Here is a 16,439-nt window from a genome sequence, read left to right as displayed (position 1 = left end):
CTCGCTGCTGGAAGTGGGAATGTGGCAGGGGCAGGATGTGAAACAAACCGAGGTACCTCCCTGGCTCTTACTAACCCTCTCCCCACATGCACGCGCGCGCGCACACACACACACACACAAATACACCAGATGGAGCTGCCCCCTGGTCTCAGCAACCGCTCACTTCCCAACAGCTCCTTGCTGCTGCTCCTCCTCTCTCACAGGTCGGAACCCACGCTGGCCTGTCTACCCAGGCCCACCTCCCAGCAGGGCAGCCCGGGGTTCCAGTTTGGTCCAGTTCTCCTCAGGATCCTGTCTCCCTCTGCTGGCTCCAGAAAGAAAAGGGGCGGGGGGGGGGCGGCAGGGAGCAGGTGCGTCCTGCAGGGGCTGACCCAAGAGACAGCTAGATATTTTTTTACTTTCAGACAAGTAAAAGACAAAAACGAGTCGGTGAGCGGTCCCTCTCTGCAAAGCACGCCCTTCAGGTTCGAACTTGGAACTTGCCGGCTTTGGTCATGTACTTGATGCCCTTGAATGGTTTGTACTTCTCTCCGTACATATCCAGGCGGTTCACTTTGAGTCCTGCAGGGGCGAGGGAGAACAGTGCTGGGGGTTGAGCTGAGGAGGCAGGCGTGTGGCTGTGCGCAGCCCTCCGCAGCTTAGGGCAGCAGGGGTCCCCTCTGGTGCCCACCCAGCAGCTGGAGCAGACCCCCCAGGAGAACACTTCCCCAAGGGGGAAGGCACAGCATGTGCCGACTATGCACTTGTGGACCAAGGAAATAAATTAATAACAAAATAAATATACTAATGATGCAAGTTATAACCAAATGAACAAATGAACCCCCCCCCCAATATTCTTATTGTATACAAATTTTTTTTTAAAGGCCCAGGCTGCATGGAGAGTCGAGTTCATTCAGACGGAAGTATTTGGGGCTCTTCCTTGTGGCCTAGTGGCATACTGGGGGCTAAGCTGCTGCCGGAGATATCCCACATCAGAGTGTTGGTTCAAATCCTAGTTATTCTACTTCTGACTCCTCCACACTAAAGTGTTTAGGAAAGCAGCGTAGCACGACCCAGCGCTTGCGTCCCTGCCACCCATGTGGGAGACCTGGATGGGGTTCCAGGCTCCTGGCTTCAGCCCGGCCCAGCCCCCACATTGTAGTCATTTGCAGAGTGAGCCAGCAGAAGGCTCTCTCTCTCTTCCTCTCTCTCTCTCTCTCTGCCCGAGTGTGTATGTATGTAGCACGTGCGTACCTGTCACTCTGCCTCGCAGATAAATCTTTTTAAAAGTAAAATGGGAGATCTGAGAATTTAAATAAAGTCTATATCTAAATAGACAAGGTCTGTAAGTGAAAAATAAAAGGAACTTCATACTAAACTTAACATCAAATCCTATCTAACATACAGGGTTACTCTAAGGGTTGAATAAGAAAATAGATGAAAACAACCTAAAGAAGCATCGGACATTGGATGTCTTTCAGGACACCTGCATGCCATGCCAGAGTGCCTGGGTTTGAGGCCCGGCTCACACTCCTAATGTACACTATAGGAGGCAGCAGGTGATGGTTCAAGTTCACGGGTCCACACCATCCACGTGTGCAATCCAGGCTGAGCTCACTGAGCACTGGCTTCCGGGAGCATCTGAGCAGTGACCAGTGGAACACTGTCTCTGTCTCTCCCTCTCCATCTTACTCTCACTCTGCCTCTCAAAACTTGTTTAGGGACCGGCATTGTAGAATAGCAGGTTAAGCAGCAGCCTGTGCTACCAGTATCCCACATGGGCAGTGGTTCAAGTCCCAGCTGCTCCATTTCCAGTCCAGCTAAGGGACCCGGGAAAGCAGCAGAAGCCGGCCCAAGTGCCTGGGCCCCCACCCCTACACAGGAGACCCATATGAGGTTCCTGGCTTCTGCGTGAGCTAGCCTTGGCCATTATAGTCACTGAGCAGATGGAAGATCTCTCTCTGTTCCTCTCTAACTCTGCCTTTCAAATAAATAAATAAATGGGGGGTGCTGTTTAAAGAGCTTAAAAGCATGTCTTGTACATAACAAATTCTTGCTAACTGGTGACTTAGCTATTCCCACCCTCCTAAGAAGGCACAGATGATGGTGAACTAATCTGGACAGGCCCAATCATTCCAAAGGAACAAGGTCATAAACTCAACAAGGGTACAGCAAATAAAGACAACCGGGAGGAGGCAGCAGAAATGATTCCCTTGGTTACCAGGTAACCTCAGGGCACTCCAATGAACACCCAAAGAATGTCCCCTCTAACCCCCGCCAGGGCCCAGGGCCGTTGCCAGACACGAGGGCCGTTCCTCTCTCACTGGTGACTCGGACACTTTGATCCAGGTCACTGAGGTCGACTCTAACGTTAAGGGCTGCACTTGTCCCAGAAATGTGCAGGAAAAGATGCCCCCAGGGATCACGGGTCAGGCAAGGAAACCGAACCCCACGACAGGCAACAGGGCGAGGCACTCACCAGAAATGGCCAGCTGCTGGATCTTAAACTGCAGGTTGATCGTGGGGTTCTCATCTGGCTTGGGGGCCCCAGCCTGCAGGTTCATGGTCCCCTTCAGGCTTGGCAGCTTCTGGGGGTTTATTTTCCCAACGTCCCAGGACAGCATCTGAAAGACAATAAAGAAAAGCCCCCTCTTGGTGAGCCTGCCCATCAGGGCGGGCCTGGCCGCAGGTGCCTGGGCTCTGGACCTCTGCTGTGAACCGCCAGCATGTGGCAGGGGAGGGGAGGGACAGCTGTGTCGGTGTGTGGTCTGAGATGTGACCTTTCAGACCAGGTGGGGAGAGCTGGCAGGGGGAGTTTCAGCTGCTTCTATCCCCCATCGGCCCATTCCTCCTGCTGGCTCCCTTACCTTCGTCACGGGGTCGAAAGTGTGCGTGCCCTGCGACGGTGTGAGGCTCATGTTCAGGACGCCCTTGGGCATCTGGCTGGTGACAATCACGCCCTCAATGGTCTTGCCCATCGTCTGCTTGGGTCCCACGGTGATCTCAAAGCGCCCAAGGGAGCTGCTGTCCCGGAAACTGATGCTGTGCTTGACGTACACTGGGATCGCAACCAGACTGACAACGACAAAGACAAAATCACCACCCCGTGAGGTGCTGGGGGCTCAGCACCGTCTCCTGACTGCTGTGAGTCCAACAGAACCATCCTGGGTACTGAGCCGAAGGGCAGAATACACCTGCCCAGCCACCGTATTCCCATGTTTCCATGTGGGACGTGTCACACACACCTTGAAGTAACTTCTTACTTTTATGTGACCACACTTGAGCCCCCAGGATCCTCTGAAGCAGGGCAGCTGCCGTGAAGTGCCGAGAGAAGGAAGTGGCCCAGACAGGTAAGGACAGAGCCTGCAACCACAGCATTTCCTACGGCTGAGTACTTCTTGCATGTCAGTCACAAGGTAGAGTCCTGCCTGTCCACTTAGCCCTCCGGGAGAGTATCACAGGTGCCCACCTGCACCCTGACACCCTGACACCAAGCTGCAGTCAGCATCGCGTCCCAGGCTGCAGAGGGCCCGGCGGAGGGCTGCCAGGCCAGAGCCCGAGGCCTCAGGTACCCAGCTGTGCCCCCAAGGGATGTCTTCCCAAGTCACCCAGCACAGCACTGGTGCCCTGAGGTCTCCTGGCTCGTGACCACCCAAAGATGGTGGACACACAGAACTTTATCCACCTGTACAGCATCAGCTAATGCTTCTGAGTTAGGAGGACTGAATGCAAGTGCTTCCAGAGCCTACTTCATACAAAAATATTCTTCCAAACATACAACAACAAAATCATCGTAGCAACAAAATCATCATAGTTCCTTCCACACTGCGAGATCCCTGACTGATTCTTGGAACATGGTCCCTTTATGATGTTCAACAGCAGGGTAAGAGAACAGGTCCTAAGGCTGGGCATGTGGTGCAGCAGTGAACTGTTCTTGGGACCCCTGGGCACCTGCAGTCCACATGGTGGAGCCAGGGTGTGATCTGGCTCCACACGGGAGGCCAGGTTCTTGTTTATGTCCACTCCGGGGGACAGCAGGCGCCGGCTCATGTCGCTGAGTCCCTGTCAAGGTCTGAGGCCCACAGTGAGCTCCTGGCTCCCAGCTATGTGATCCCTGGGGGACTGAACCAGCAGAGGGGACTGTCACCAACTGTCCCTCCACCTTCCAGAGAAGAAACACACACACGTGTTCCCCGTTACCCACTCAAACAAGTAAATGTTCTTAAATATTAAAGTGAGAAACAGTTAAATATTGAATGAAAAAAAGAAAGAAAAGAAAAGAAAGGAAAAGAAAAGAAAAGAAAAGAAAGGAAAGGAAAAGAAAAGAAAAAGGAAGGAAGAAAAGCAGGCAAACCAAACCCAACCCTGGTTGGCAGGCAGCTCCCCTGAGGTCGCCCGGTTAGTAACCGTAGAAGCTGGAATGTGGGCCAGGTAAGCGCAGCCCGAGCTCCTAATCCCGACAGCTGTTGTTTCCACGCCCGTGCAGACGTGCACACGAATGTGCACACACACACAGACTGCCCCCCGAAACGGCCAGAGTGCTTACTTCTGGGCACTGACATGGTAAGAGAGCAGGCGGAAGTTGCCGTCGGGAGGGATGAAGGAGAGGATCCGCTCGGCTTCCCAGCGCTTGAACCGCACACAGGGGTGGAAGCTGACGTCATCCAGCAGCCGGGGGTTCTGCAGTCACAGGGAGCACAGGGAGAGGAGAGGCAGGCGCTGAGCTTGCTCCCCCAACAGTGGCTCCCACACGCATGCACACACATATACATATACACACACATGCGCACACATGCATTCTTACATGTACACACTCACACTGACATTCGCACACTCGTACATCCACGCACACGCACTCACACATACACATGATTCACACACTCATGTACACACACACTTTGCATTCTCACTGCACTGCCTTCCCACAAGCACTTCATCTTTGCTCCCAAGGGCTGCCTCTCTGCCCAGCACCTACCATGAAGGAGAGGGTGAGGTCTGGCATGCCGGTCAGCTTGACACAGGCATCAATCACTCCCTGGATTTCGGCCGTAATGGTGGAACCTGCGACCGTGCCAACACGGAAAGAACAGAAGCCATCATTGACATGCCCTGTCCTTCCCAACAGCTCTCACCCTCTGCCCAGCCAGCCAGTGCAGCACAAGGCCCACGTGCCCATCAGACTGCTGGGCACCGTTAATCCACAGCTGACTTTCAGGACTTTGGGTAAAACCGTACCTCTCTTCAAACTTCATGCAAATATAACTGCACTACAATCAATCGTATGCAGCTAAAGTTCACTCGTGTTCACTGCTGTATAGTATTCTACTGTGCAATCACATTAGAGTGTGTCTACTGGAGATGGATATTTACGTTATTTCTCACTTTAGCTTCCATGGAAAGTGTCCTTGTCTGCTTAGCTTTAAACCTTCATCATCTACTTTTCTCTTTTTAGGACTCTTAATCCAGTCATACTGAACTACTTTATCTCCCGACAGGATTTTATCCATTTTAGGTTTGCACAATTGGGCCCGAGCCCACGTAGGTCGCGGACACAGATGGGTGCTCTCGGCTCTCCACACACCCGGCTGAGGCCCTGCTGTGCCCCTCCCATGTGCTCCACCTGCTGGCCCTTCTCCCTCCCCCGCCAGACTAGAGCTGAACAGTCTGTGTGGGCTGTGTAGTGTCATCAACTAGCCAGGACTGTGCTGTGGCACAAGAGTTCTGTCGACATTTGTTGAATGAAGCAGTTCACTGATGTGAAGAGAACTTTCTAGAAATGTCTAACTTCTAGGAGTGCCAGTCCCCGTGGTCTGATTGAGAACAGGCACAGGAAGTTCTCCAAATGCTAGCGATGACAACTTCTGCCCTGCCATCAGAAATGAGAATCAAACACATCCAAATGGAAATGTCGGCAATGAGAGTTCAAGGCTTCTCTTTGCCACTGGAGAGGACAAGATCTGTCAGAAGAACCACCTGTCACAAACACGGGCCTGCACCACGGCGTGAAGGTCCAGCCCCCAGTCCAACACTGCCACGCAGGGTCTCGGCCGGAGAACTCTGACCTCAGCAAGCGAAGCACATGAAAAGCTCCTACCTGATTTGTCAATAATCGCGTCAATCTCTTCAATCACATCGAAGTACGCCTCGTTGTTGGTGTATTTCACTCCAGTCCGCCGCCAAGGCACCACAGACAGCTGTCCAGTGGGAAGCTGGTCGCCCACATTAGTGCTCCCTGTGACGACATCAACACTTTAGAATGAGTACTTGCTTGCAGGCTGGATCCTAAGGACTAAAGAACCCATCCCCCAGAAGTCCCCAACCCCGGGCTCAGGCACACAGCTCAAGGGTTTTTCAGGAGGTAGACGGTCTTCTCCCCATCTGTCTGGGGTCCCTCAGCCCACTGGGAGACGTCCTGCTGCCAACTGGTCTGCACCCTCAAGCAGAATCAAGGTTAGAAACAAAAGAAGTGACAGGAGACCCAGATACCACATTTTGGTTCTGAAAGTAACCTGAACTCGGTATCTCAAATCTCACAATAGCTTGCAGCTTAAATAATGTATCAGCTTTCAGGAGGGTTGGGAAGACACACACTTCTGGAAAACTTTTACAGAAAAGGAATATTCTCCACTGCCGCAGGTCCTTAGCCACACTGACAGCAGGTACGGAAACGCTACGTCAACAGGCTCCATCTCCACGCGGAAAAGCACACAAACTAGTGTGCTTAAGAGTTAGCTGCAGATCAGTTACTTGATTATGTTCCCTACCCACTGATCAAGCAAAAAAAAAAAGTTTTTAATTCAAAGATTTTATACTGAAATAATCACTGTAGTTTAAATCATATTTCTACTTCCTCCTGCCATTGCTCCACCTTTTTTTAATCCAAAGAAAGAAATGCTAAGCATACACTCAGTATATTTACAAAATCTTGCAGTTTTTCAAAATTTTCTAGGTTTGCGGTTCTCAAATGCATGTAAGTGAGAAACAGGTTTTACAGCTTCATAATATTCACAAGTCTTTGTGGCATTAAAAAAATTTTTATGGCTTAACATGAGTTCAAAATATTGAAAACGCCATCAAGTTTGTTTTCTTCAGAACAGACACTGTGTACAACACCAGGCCATCCAGCTGTAACGCCAAAGCAGTGTGGCCAGAAGACAGGGCCCCGTGACAGCGGACTCTTCATACAGCATACAATATCACTTCAGACTGGGAAAAGGGGCAGATTGGCAAGCAAATGACACTGAAGAAGACTCCCCACTCTAGAAAAATGGACATAGAGCCTTACCTACCTCATATCATATAGCAAAATAATTTTCAAGTGAATTAAAAGATTGGATAATTTTTTTTAAAACCTGCAACCATACAGAACTATAAAAAGTGTTCTTTTCAGAAAAAGAACTTTCCTTGTCTGAGATCAGTAAGACATTATCCTGTTTTGATAACGGTCAAGTTTGTGTTGAACTCTGGTATACTGGCATTGACTCTGTATAGTGTGAAGCGTGACTTACTGGTTTCCCACACTGAGGCGGATGGCCCCATTACACTGAACACTTGGTCCCTGGTCTGTATAAATGACCGTATCTCTTTACACCAAATTCTACTAAAACAAGGATCCATTTCTGAACTTTCTATGTTTATCAAACTCATCTATTTATCTACTACTAGGCCAATACCATATTTTTAAATCTATCAAATTCAGAACATACCATGGATCAACCAGGTCACCTATTTTCTCTTGTCTTCTTTTAATTTATTTCTAAAAAGAGTCCAGCATTTCCAGTATATCTACTTTATATCAGTTTTCGTCTCGTGTATTGAGTGAGCTTCATATCTTGATCATGACATAACAAACTCATCTAACTCTTTAATACCAGGGTTATTCTCGCATACTTGTATGTCTTTAGATGTGTTTTCCTATCAGTTTGTCAAATTTTACAAAAGAAAATTGCATATGCGTTAAACAAAATCAAGATGTAAAACATTAGTGACTACGACCACTAATTTAGCTAAATCAAAGCATTTAACGTGTGACTAAGGAATAACAGTCCAAAGTCAGATAGAGAAGTCGACAGAGCGTGATGAAATACCTGCGTGGCAACATCCACAGCACAGCAAGGACTCCCGTCAATCATGCTGCCTGTTCCCGGGGCTGGTAACACACCTCACGGCCCAGCACTGGGAGGAGTGCCGTTAGACTAGCATGAAAGAACTCACACAGCAGAACGGGCAAAGCCATGGAACGGTAACACACAGGAGGGAATGGGTGAGCAGGCAGCGGTACAGGCTGTCCCCTCCCTCGTCACAGACGCACAGTGTGAGAACATCCACACACGAGAGACTGTCAGACTCTACACGACGACTAACACGAGGGCCCATCGCCACTCAGAGCGTCAATGCCGAGGACTTGTCTGCACCAGAGTGCATTAAAGCCCTTGACCTGGCAGTCCATTTCCAGGGCTGGGGAGTAATCATCTTAGATGTGGACAGACTGAAGTTTCAGAAAAATAATCCTAGTTTGTTTTTTTTTTTTAATAAAAGCATATCTGTTTACTTGAAACACAAAGATGCACAAGCAGAGGGAGAGAAAAGGATATTCCTCTTTCCTGTGGCTGGTCAGGCTGGAGCCAGGAGCCAGGAGTCTGGGGCTTTGCCTGAGTCTCACATAGAGGCGGGGGCCCACTCCTCAGCCAGCCTCTGCTGTTTGCCCAGGTGCCTTGGCAGGGAGCTGGATGGGAAGTGGAGCAGCCGGGACTGGAACTGGCATCAGGCAGCAGTTTAACCTATCATGTCACAGAGCAATAAACCCCATCCCTCCGACACAGACACACACAAATAAGGACCATAAGCAGAAAAAGCCTAAATAATTTAGTGCCTACAATACACGAGATATTAGTTTAAAAAAAAAAATCTTGGGCCCAGTGGCATGGCCTAGCAGCTAAAGCCCTTGCCTTGAACGTGCCAGGATCCCATATGGGCACCGGTTCTAATCCCGGCAGCCCTGCTTCTCATCCAGCTCCCTGCTTGTGGCCTGGGAAAGCAATTGAGGATGGCCCAAAGCCTTGGGACTCTGCACCCACGTGGGAGACCTGGAAGAGGTTCCTGGCTTCAGATCGGCACAGCACTGGCTGTTGCAGTCACTTGGGGAGTGAATCATCGGATGGAAAATCTTCCTCTGTGTCTCTCCTCCTCTCTGTATACCTGACTTTGTAATAAAAGTAAATAAATCTTAAAAATATATATATTTACCCAATAGTCATTTACTTAGAAGAAATGAGAAATGCATGCACTTCTGTTAAAGGTGTGGCAGAATGAAGAGTGATTTCTCAGGGGCTGCCACTGTGGTGCAGCACACTGAACCAACACTGCGTCCTTTGCCAGAGCGCCAGTTTGAGTCGCAGCTGCTCTACTTCCCATCTAGCTCCCTGCTAATGCTCCTGGGAAGGCAGTAAAGACAGCCCATCCCCTTGAGACCCTGCATCCGCGTGAGAGACCCAGATGGAGCTCCAAGCTCCTGGCTTTGACCTGACCGAGCCCTGCCCATTGTGGCCATTTGGGCAGTGAACCAGGGATGAAATATGTTTCTTTGTCACTCTGAATATTGTTAAAAGAGAGTGGTTTTCATATTCCTCTATGTGCACCTTTCTGTATTTCCAAAGCTAAAATGTTTCCTTGCTAATCAAAAACATATATATATGTACATAAATATGTATATATACATGCGTGTGTGTGCATAGACAACACTTCAACACTTCATTTTGTCAGTGAAACAGAATTTTGTATGTAGCAAAAATATAGTTCCAGGGCACAAAGGCTGTAAAGACTGGGCAAGTGTGAAGTTCATGGACCATTGAGGTCCGCAAAGTCAAACAGAACTGCGCACAGCACAAGGGGGGGGGGGTTACGAGGCCCTGCCCCATCTGAGGCCCCGCCCCACTTGCAGCCCCGCCCACCTGCCTCAGACCCGGGCCACCCCCTTCCAGCAGCCCAAGGCCCCGCCCCTGCCCGGGGCCCCGCCTCCCACAGCCCAAGGCCCCCCTCCTGCAGTTCAAGACACCGACCCCACTGGGGCTCCGCCTCCTGCACCTTTAAGCCCCGCCCCTGCCTGTCCAAGTCCCCGCCCCCCCAGGCCAGCCGGGCCCCTCCACCAGCACCCCAAGGCCCCGCCCCTGCCTGGCAGAGGCTCCGCCCACCCCAGGCCAGCCAGGCCCCGCCCACCGATGCCAGCCCCCCTGGGACCCGCCTGCCCCCGAACCTGTTATGGTGTTGACCACCGTCCGCAGGATGGTGGGAGGTTTGATGAGCTCTTTCAGGATGTTGGACTCGGTGGCCAGCGGGAATCCGTTGTCAAGCATCTCCTCCAACACCTCATACACTACCACCACATTGTCTTTGATCACTGGCTCGGAGCAGACTCCAAAGTAATCCTGCGAGGATACAGTAAGCAAAGAGCGTGCGTCCCTAGAACGCAGGGCTCCCTCCGTGCCTCTGCGGTCCTCCCCGACAGCCGGGACGGGGCACGGCCACAGCGCTCTGGGCAGCCAGGCCAGGGCCAGGGTCTTCAGTCACAGCGGCTACACACCAGGGGAAGCCAGGGAGCCCTCGGGGTACACAGATTTCACTCTAGCTTATCCCGCATGCTGATGACCCAGGAGACATCAGGATGGGGTCATGTGGCACAGTGGTTAGGCTCCTGCTGGAGACACTCACTCCCCCCCCCCCCCCCCCCCCCCCCCCCGCAGAGTGCCTGGTTTCTGCCACAGAAACTGAACCTGCAATCAGCTTCCTGCTCCTGGGGACCCGAGAGAGCCAACACCTCAAGCCAACACGCAGCCATGCCAGCCACAGGCGAGCCCCCAGCTGGAGCCCCTGGCTCCTGGCCCCGTCCCGGCTGTCGCAGGGCATCTGGGCAGAAAACCAGGACATAGGTGACTGCCCTACTGGCCTTTCAAACAGCAGGAAAATAAAAGATAAAGAGAACTTAGTGTAACAGTATTCAAAACCTTTTTTAAAAGAATTATGTAGAAGGATAATACTTAGTGTGATAATTATATGTGAAAATTTTTAACTGGAACTTTTTCAGATTTATTTTATTTTATTTTTTGCTGGAAAGACAGATATACAGAAAGAAGGAGAGAAAGAGGAAGATCTTTTATCTGTTGGCTCACTCCCCAAGTGGCCACAATGGCCCGAGCCGATCTGATCCAAAATCCAGGAGCCAGGAGTTCCTTCAAGGTCTCCCTCGCAGGTGCAGGGTCCCAAGGCCTTGGGTTGTCCTCTACTGCTTTCCCAGGCCACAAGCAAGGGAGCTGGATGGGAGTAGAGCAGCTGAGACAGAACCAGCACCCATATGGGATTCCAGCCCATGCAAGACAAGGATTTAGCCACTAGGCTATCACGCTGGGCCCTGTATGAAATTTTTTCACGCCTATTATTGCACTACTACTATCCGTCATGCAGCGAAGATAAGTTGAGACAGGAGAAAAAAGTGAGAGGGAGGAGCGACCACACAAGGAAAACCTCTCTGGTCACTGCTAGGACTCTGAGAACTCTGTCCTTTCATTTAACGGGGCAAACTCCCACACTGAATTATCTGGGTTGTGGCAGAAACACAAGGTGGCAAATCGGGCCTAGGATTATAATCCTGTATTTTAATAAGTTTGGGTCATGCGTTCTTTAACAATATAATCAAGATGACACCACCGTAAAAAGCAGGCATAATAAGAAAGCGACGGTGTGTACAGACAAGCTTCGTATCCTGAGATGCGCACTGCAGAATGAAGGCGTGGTGATGACACTGACTCAGGAGCAAGATGAGACAGTCACACCCTTCCAGCCACGTCAGCCCCGCCTTCCGTGGGGTTCGTGCATAGCCCTGCGACCCTTCTTCAGGCCGAAAACTTTAACTTCCTCTCATGCTGGGTTATAAAGCTGGCTGTCTTTCACCCAACAAGGTCACACAGCACCCTGGCTGCTGCCTGAAAACTACTACCACCTCTCACGTTCATTTTTTTCTTCCTGCAGTTAGACACCTAGCGCCCTAGGCTACAGGATGGTGTCCACGCTAGGTCACCATCTGGCCACTTCTGTATTCGATATCGGCTGTCAGCAGTACTCCAGTGCCCACACCACGGAGGCATCAGGAGCGCACTCCTGAAATGATGAAATGACAATTCTGGGTGGGCTTTATGAATCAGGTGGAAGTGAAATGAATGTTGGGGAAAGAGACCTGCAACATGACAGAGAACTATAATAAAAATGCTGCCTGGGCTAGCTCTGTGATGTATCAGTCTAATTCCCCAAGTGCAGTACTGGCATCCCATGTAGTTCCTGTCCCGGCTGCTCCACTTCCCATCCAGCTCCCTGCTTGTGACCTGGGAAAACAGAGGAGGATGGTCCAAGTCCTTTAGGACGTTGCACCTGCAGGGGAGACCCAGAGGGAGCTCCTGACTCCTGGCTTCAGATCCACTCAGCTATGCCTGCAGCAGTTACTTGGGGAATAACCCAGCACATGGAAGATCTCTCTCTCTCTCTACCTCTTTCTTTGTAAATCTTTCAAATAAAAATAAATGAATCTTAAACATATGCTTGCTGTTCTATACTTGGAACTCCTCAGTTGTATCCTGGTATGAGAAAGATCATGCTGCTGCTGAGGACACACTGGATAAACACATTACAACAGGATGTTTCCAGGTGCTTTTCTTGCATTTTTGTTTATTTGAAAAGCAAAGCGACAGAGGGAATGGGACAAAGAGATATTCCATCTGCAGAGTCACTCTCCAAATGGCCTCAACAGCCAGGTCTGGGCCAAACCAAAGCCAAGAGCCAGAAACTCCATCCGGGTCTCCCACACGGAAGCAGGGGCCCAAGGACTTGGGCCATCTTCTGCTGTCTGTCCAGCTGCATTAGCAGGGAGCTGGATCAGAAACAGAGTGGGCAGGACTCCAACTCACACTCCAGTATGGGACTGCGGTGTTACAGGAAGAACCTTAACCCATGGTATCTCAGTGCCATCCCATCCAAGCATGTTTAACAACTGCTGCAGTAACGACCAGCTCCGGGCTGGGTGCACAGCCTAGCAGCCAAGATGCCCATGGGTCCTATCTGAGGGTATGGGTTCGATACCCACCTCTGGCTCCTGGCTCTTGCTCTCCTGCTCATCCAGACCCTTGGAGGCAGCAGGTGCTGGCTCCAGTAGCTGGGTCCCTTTGCCACAGGGAGCCCTAGATCAAGCTCCTGGCTCCTGCTCTCAGCATGCCACCTCAGCTAGCAGAATGGAGTATCATTCCATTCTCTCATTCTCAAAACAAAAACAAAAACAAAAAAGTTTTATTTTTTTTAATTACAAGCTATAAAAGGCTCAGATCCCAAACTGCTCTGTTGTTTCCACTAAATTGCACAATTTTTCCTGCTTTCTGAAAAGGTTATATAATTGATAGTTTTATATATTATAAATATATTTATTACATATTACTTTAACTACATATTTGTAATTTATAATATGAAACACCTGTTGAGCTTTACCAATGCAGCTGCTTACATTAGAATAAGTGAAGTAGAGCCCAGAGGCATGACCTAGCAGCTAAAGTCCTCGCCTTGAACGCACTGGGATCCCATATGGGCGCCGGTTCTAATCCCGGCAGCCCTGCTTCTCATCCAGCTCCCTGCTTGTGGCCTGGGAAAGCAATCGAGGATGGCCCAAAGCTTTGGGATTCTGCACCCGCGTGGGAGACCTGGTTCCTGGTTCCTGGCTTCAGATCGGCACAGCACTGGCCGTTGCACTCACTTGGGGAGTGAATCATCAGAAGGAAGAACTTCCTCTCTGTCTCTCCTCCTCTCTGTATACCTGACTTTGCAATAAAAATAAATAAATCTTAAAACAAAAAAAATTAATTGAAGTAGTAGGGGTCAATGCAGTGGTGTACAGCAGGCAAAGCTACCACATGTGGTGCCGGCATCCCATATGAGTACTAGTTCCAGTACCAACTGCTCCACTTCAGATCCTGTTCCCTGCTAAGGCATCTGAGAAAGCAGCAGAGGATGGCTCAAGTCCTTGGACTCCTGCATCCATGGGGAGACCAGGAAGAAGCTTCTGGCTCTTGGTCTCAAATGAACCCGGCTCCAGCCACACACAATAGCAAATTGGGGAGTAACATAGTACATGGAAGATCTTTCTGTTTCTCTCTCTTTCTCCCTTCCTCCCTACCCTGTCCCCCCCGTCCCTCTCTGTTATGCAGTCTTTCACATATATACATCTTTGTAAAAAAAAAAAAAAACACGTAAAGTAGTACATGACAAAATCTAAACAAAGTCTGTTTCAAGCAGTTGAAGATCTGAAATGGACTGCTGCGTCCTTGTAGTTGCCCCACTTTTTGCAGCTTCTAATGCTTTGGTTTCCAGATGCAAGGAGCTGGTATGCCAGGTGAGAACTGATGTAGAGTAACAGCGCTCTCAGGGAGAGCTGGTAAGGAAACGGGAGATACATCCACTTGAACTCTCTTGGGAAGCTGCTCCCACATGTGATGTGGCCAGAAGTCAAGCGCAAGGTCTCTGGACTGGCCTTTTATCTTGCCCATCATCAGTGCCCTTGTTCTCTGGCCCAATTCCACCCTTCCCACAGGCACGTCATGGGACTAACTCAAGGCCTCACATGACACACAAGCGAGACCAAACAGCCTTTGCTCACTTCTCACTTGAGATGCACATGCCATCCCAAGAGTTTAGGAGCTTTGTGACTCCCTCAGGGAGAGGATCTGGGGTCTGAGATCCTGGACCACACAGGGGCTCAAGGCCTGCTACAATTTCCACTGCCTGCCACCCCAAACATCTTCCAGTCCACCCACTAAAAAAACTAGAACGGGAAACTGCACTTAGAAGATACATTGCTTGGACTCTCACGGGCACAAATGTTCATCTTGATGTCTGTAAGCAGAACTCATCACGACACACACACACGCAATCAGTCATCCTGCCCGAACCCCAAGAGAAAGGTCACATTTGCAAAGTACCCTGGCCAGGGACAGTGGCCAATTCCACTGTGGCGCTGTTTTTCTAGAAAGCTTTACATGACCAAAGCAAGGCAGCCAACTGCAGCCAGCATCAAGTCCACTCCAAGAACTCCCCTATAACACCTGGGCAACAGAGACCCTCCCCCTGCCACCAAGGAAGACCCCAGGATTCATTCTGACCTTGGGGATGCAGCACAAACAAGAATCCTTTCTGAGGGGGAGATGTGAACAACCCAAGGCTGTGCCTAAAGCAAACAGGCAAGCAGACCTTCCTCGCGAGCGCCCCTCACTCACGGACCTGAAACGTGTCCACTACCCGATGAAGGAACTCGATGACAAACAGGGGCGGGACCTCCGTCTGGATCACGGCCACGAAGAAGATCTTGTGGCGGTAAACACTTAGCAGGTAGTGGTGTGGGGTAGGGATGACCGGAGGCACGTTCTCCGCCTCCGTCGCCCTCTCCTGTGCCTCAAAAAAGTAATCACACACCGAGCGGCTGACCACACTTTTCCAGTGCTTCTCCAGGAAAATGTCTCCCGATGAGTTGATCAAGAACAGACTGTGGATCATGGTGAAGGTTGCTGGCGACGCGGGACTGTGCCGGCTGTCGGTCCTGGAAACAAAACATGCCGCCCCATGGTGAGCTCCACTTGTACCACATCCTCTGAGGCCCAGGCCTTTGGTGAAGCAGCCAAGATGCCCCTTGACCTGGGTCCCTCCCCAGTCACAGCACCTAGCTGCAGTGGCCAGCCCCACTTCCCATGCCAGCTTCCTGCGAAGTGGCAGCTTGCGTTACATCGGTGACAGCCACACCAGTGGAGTCTCTGCCCATCCTGTGGGAGATCCCAAGGGAGTGAACTTCTATATATGAGATCTCTCTTTGTCTCTCTGCCCTTCAAATAAATAAACAAATCAATGCAAACCTAAAAACAAAAACAAACAAAAAATGTGCAGCTTAATGGAGTCACTTGAAACCTGCCAGGGTAAAACTAAGAGGTGCTCTAACACAGACAACCAGGACTGGCACATGGCATAGTGCATTAAGCCACCACCTGTGATGCTGGCATACATTCTCCATAACGGGTACTCGTCTGAGTCCCGGCTGCTCCACTTCCTAGCCAACTTCTTAGTAATGATGGCCTGGGATCACAGCAGAGGATGGCCCAAGTGCCTGGGCTCTTGTCCCTACGTGGGGGCCTGGGTCATGCCTTCAGCCTGACCCGCACCTACAACCATCTGGGAGTGACTGGCTGACAGATCTCTTTCCTCCTCTATCTTGCAAACAAATAATTGAATACTAAAAAAAAAAAAAAAAAAAAAAAAAAAAAAGGAAGGAAGAAGAAAAACACAACCAATTTGAACAGCTTTGTATGAAAGCCAGAACTTCAAATCTCTAACGGATAATCTAAAATGGATTTATGTTGGAATAATATTTGGGATCCACAGCATTGCGT

At 50.3% G+C, this 16,439-nt stretch overlaps 1 protein-coding gene across 2 annotated transcripts; it reads right to left on the bottom strand.

Moving 5' to 3' along the window:
* Window positions 1-341: 341 nt before the first annotated feature.
* On the bottom strand, window positions 342-15,589 carry AP3M2 (adaptor related protein complex 3 subunit mu 2). Of its 2 annotated transcripts, XM_040994250.1 has the most exons (9): window positions 15,283-15,589; window positions 10,392-10,403; window positions 8,337-8,338; window positions 6,074-6,207; window positions 4,955-5,040; window positions 4,526-4,659; window positions 2,847-3,054; window positions 2,459-2,603; window positions 396-561 (listed from the first exon to the last, which is right to left on the bottom strand). In XM_040994250.1, exons 1-9 carry the CDS (start codon window positions 15,553-15,555, stop codon window positions 461-463), a joined length of 1,095 nt encoding a protein of 364 aa, XP_040850184.1. In that variant the 5' UTR covers window positions 15,556-15,589; the 3' UTR covers window positions 396-460. The 2 variants fall into 2 exon arrangements, with proteins under 2 accessions (XP_040850183.1, XP_040850184.1); XM_040994249.1 differs by lacking the exon at window positions 8,337-8,338 and having other exon boundaries at window positions 342-561; window positions 6,074-6,211; window positions 10,232-10,403.
* Window positions 15,590-16,439: the final 850 nt, after the last annotated feature.

This window comes from Ochotona curzoniae, unplaced genomic scaffold (assembly GCF_017591425.1).
Source record: "Ochotona curzoniae isolate NIBS_2020 unplaced genomic scaffold, NIBS_Ocur_1.0 contig_899, whole genome shotgun sequence".
In the NCBI taxonomy this organism is placed as follows: Eukaryota; Metazoa; Chordata; class Mammalia; order Lagomorpha; family Ochotonidae; genus Ochotona; species Ochotona curzoniae.
The sequence above is the reverse complement of the archived record's forward strand: the minus strand, read 5'-3'. Positions and strand labels throughout refer to the sequence as shown.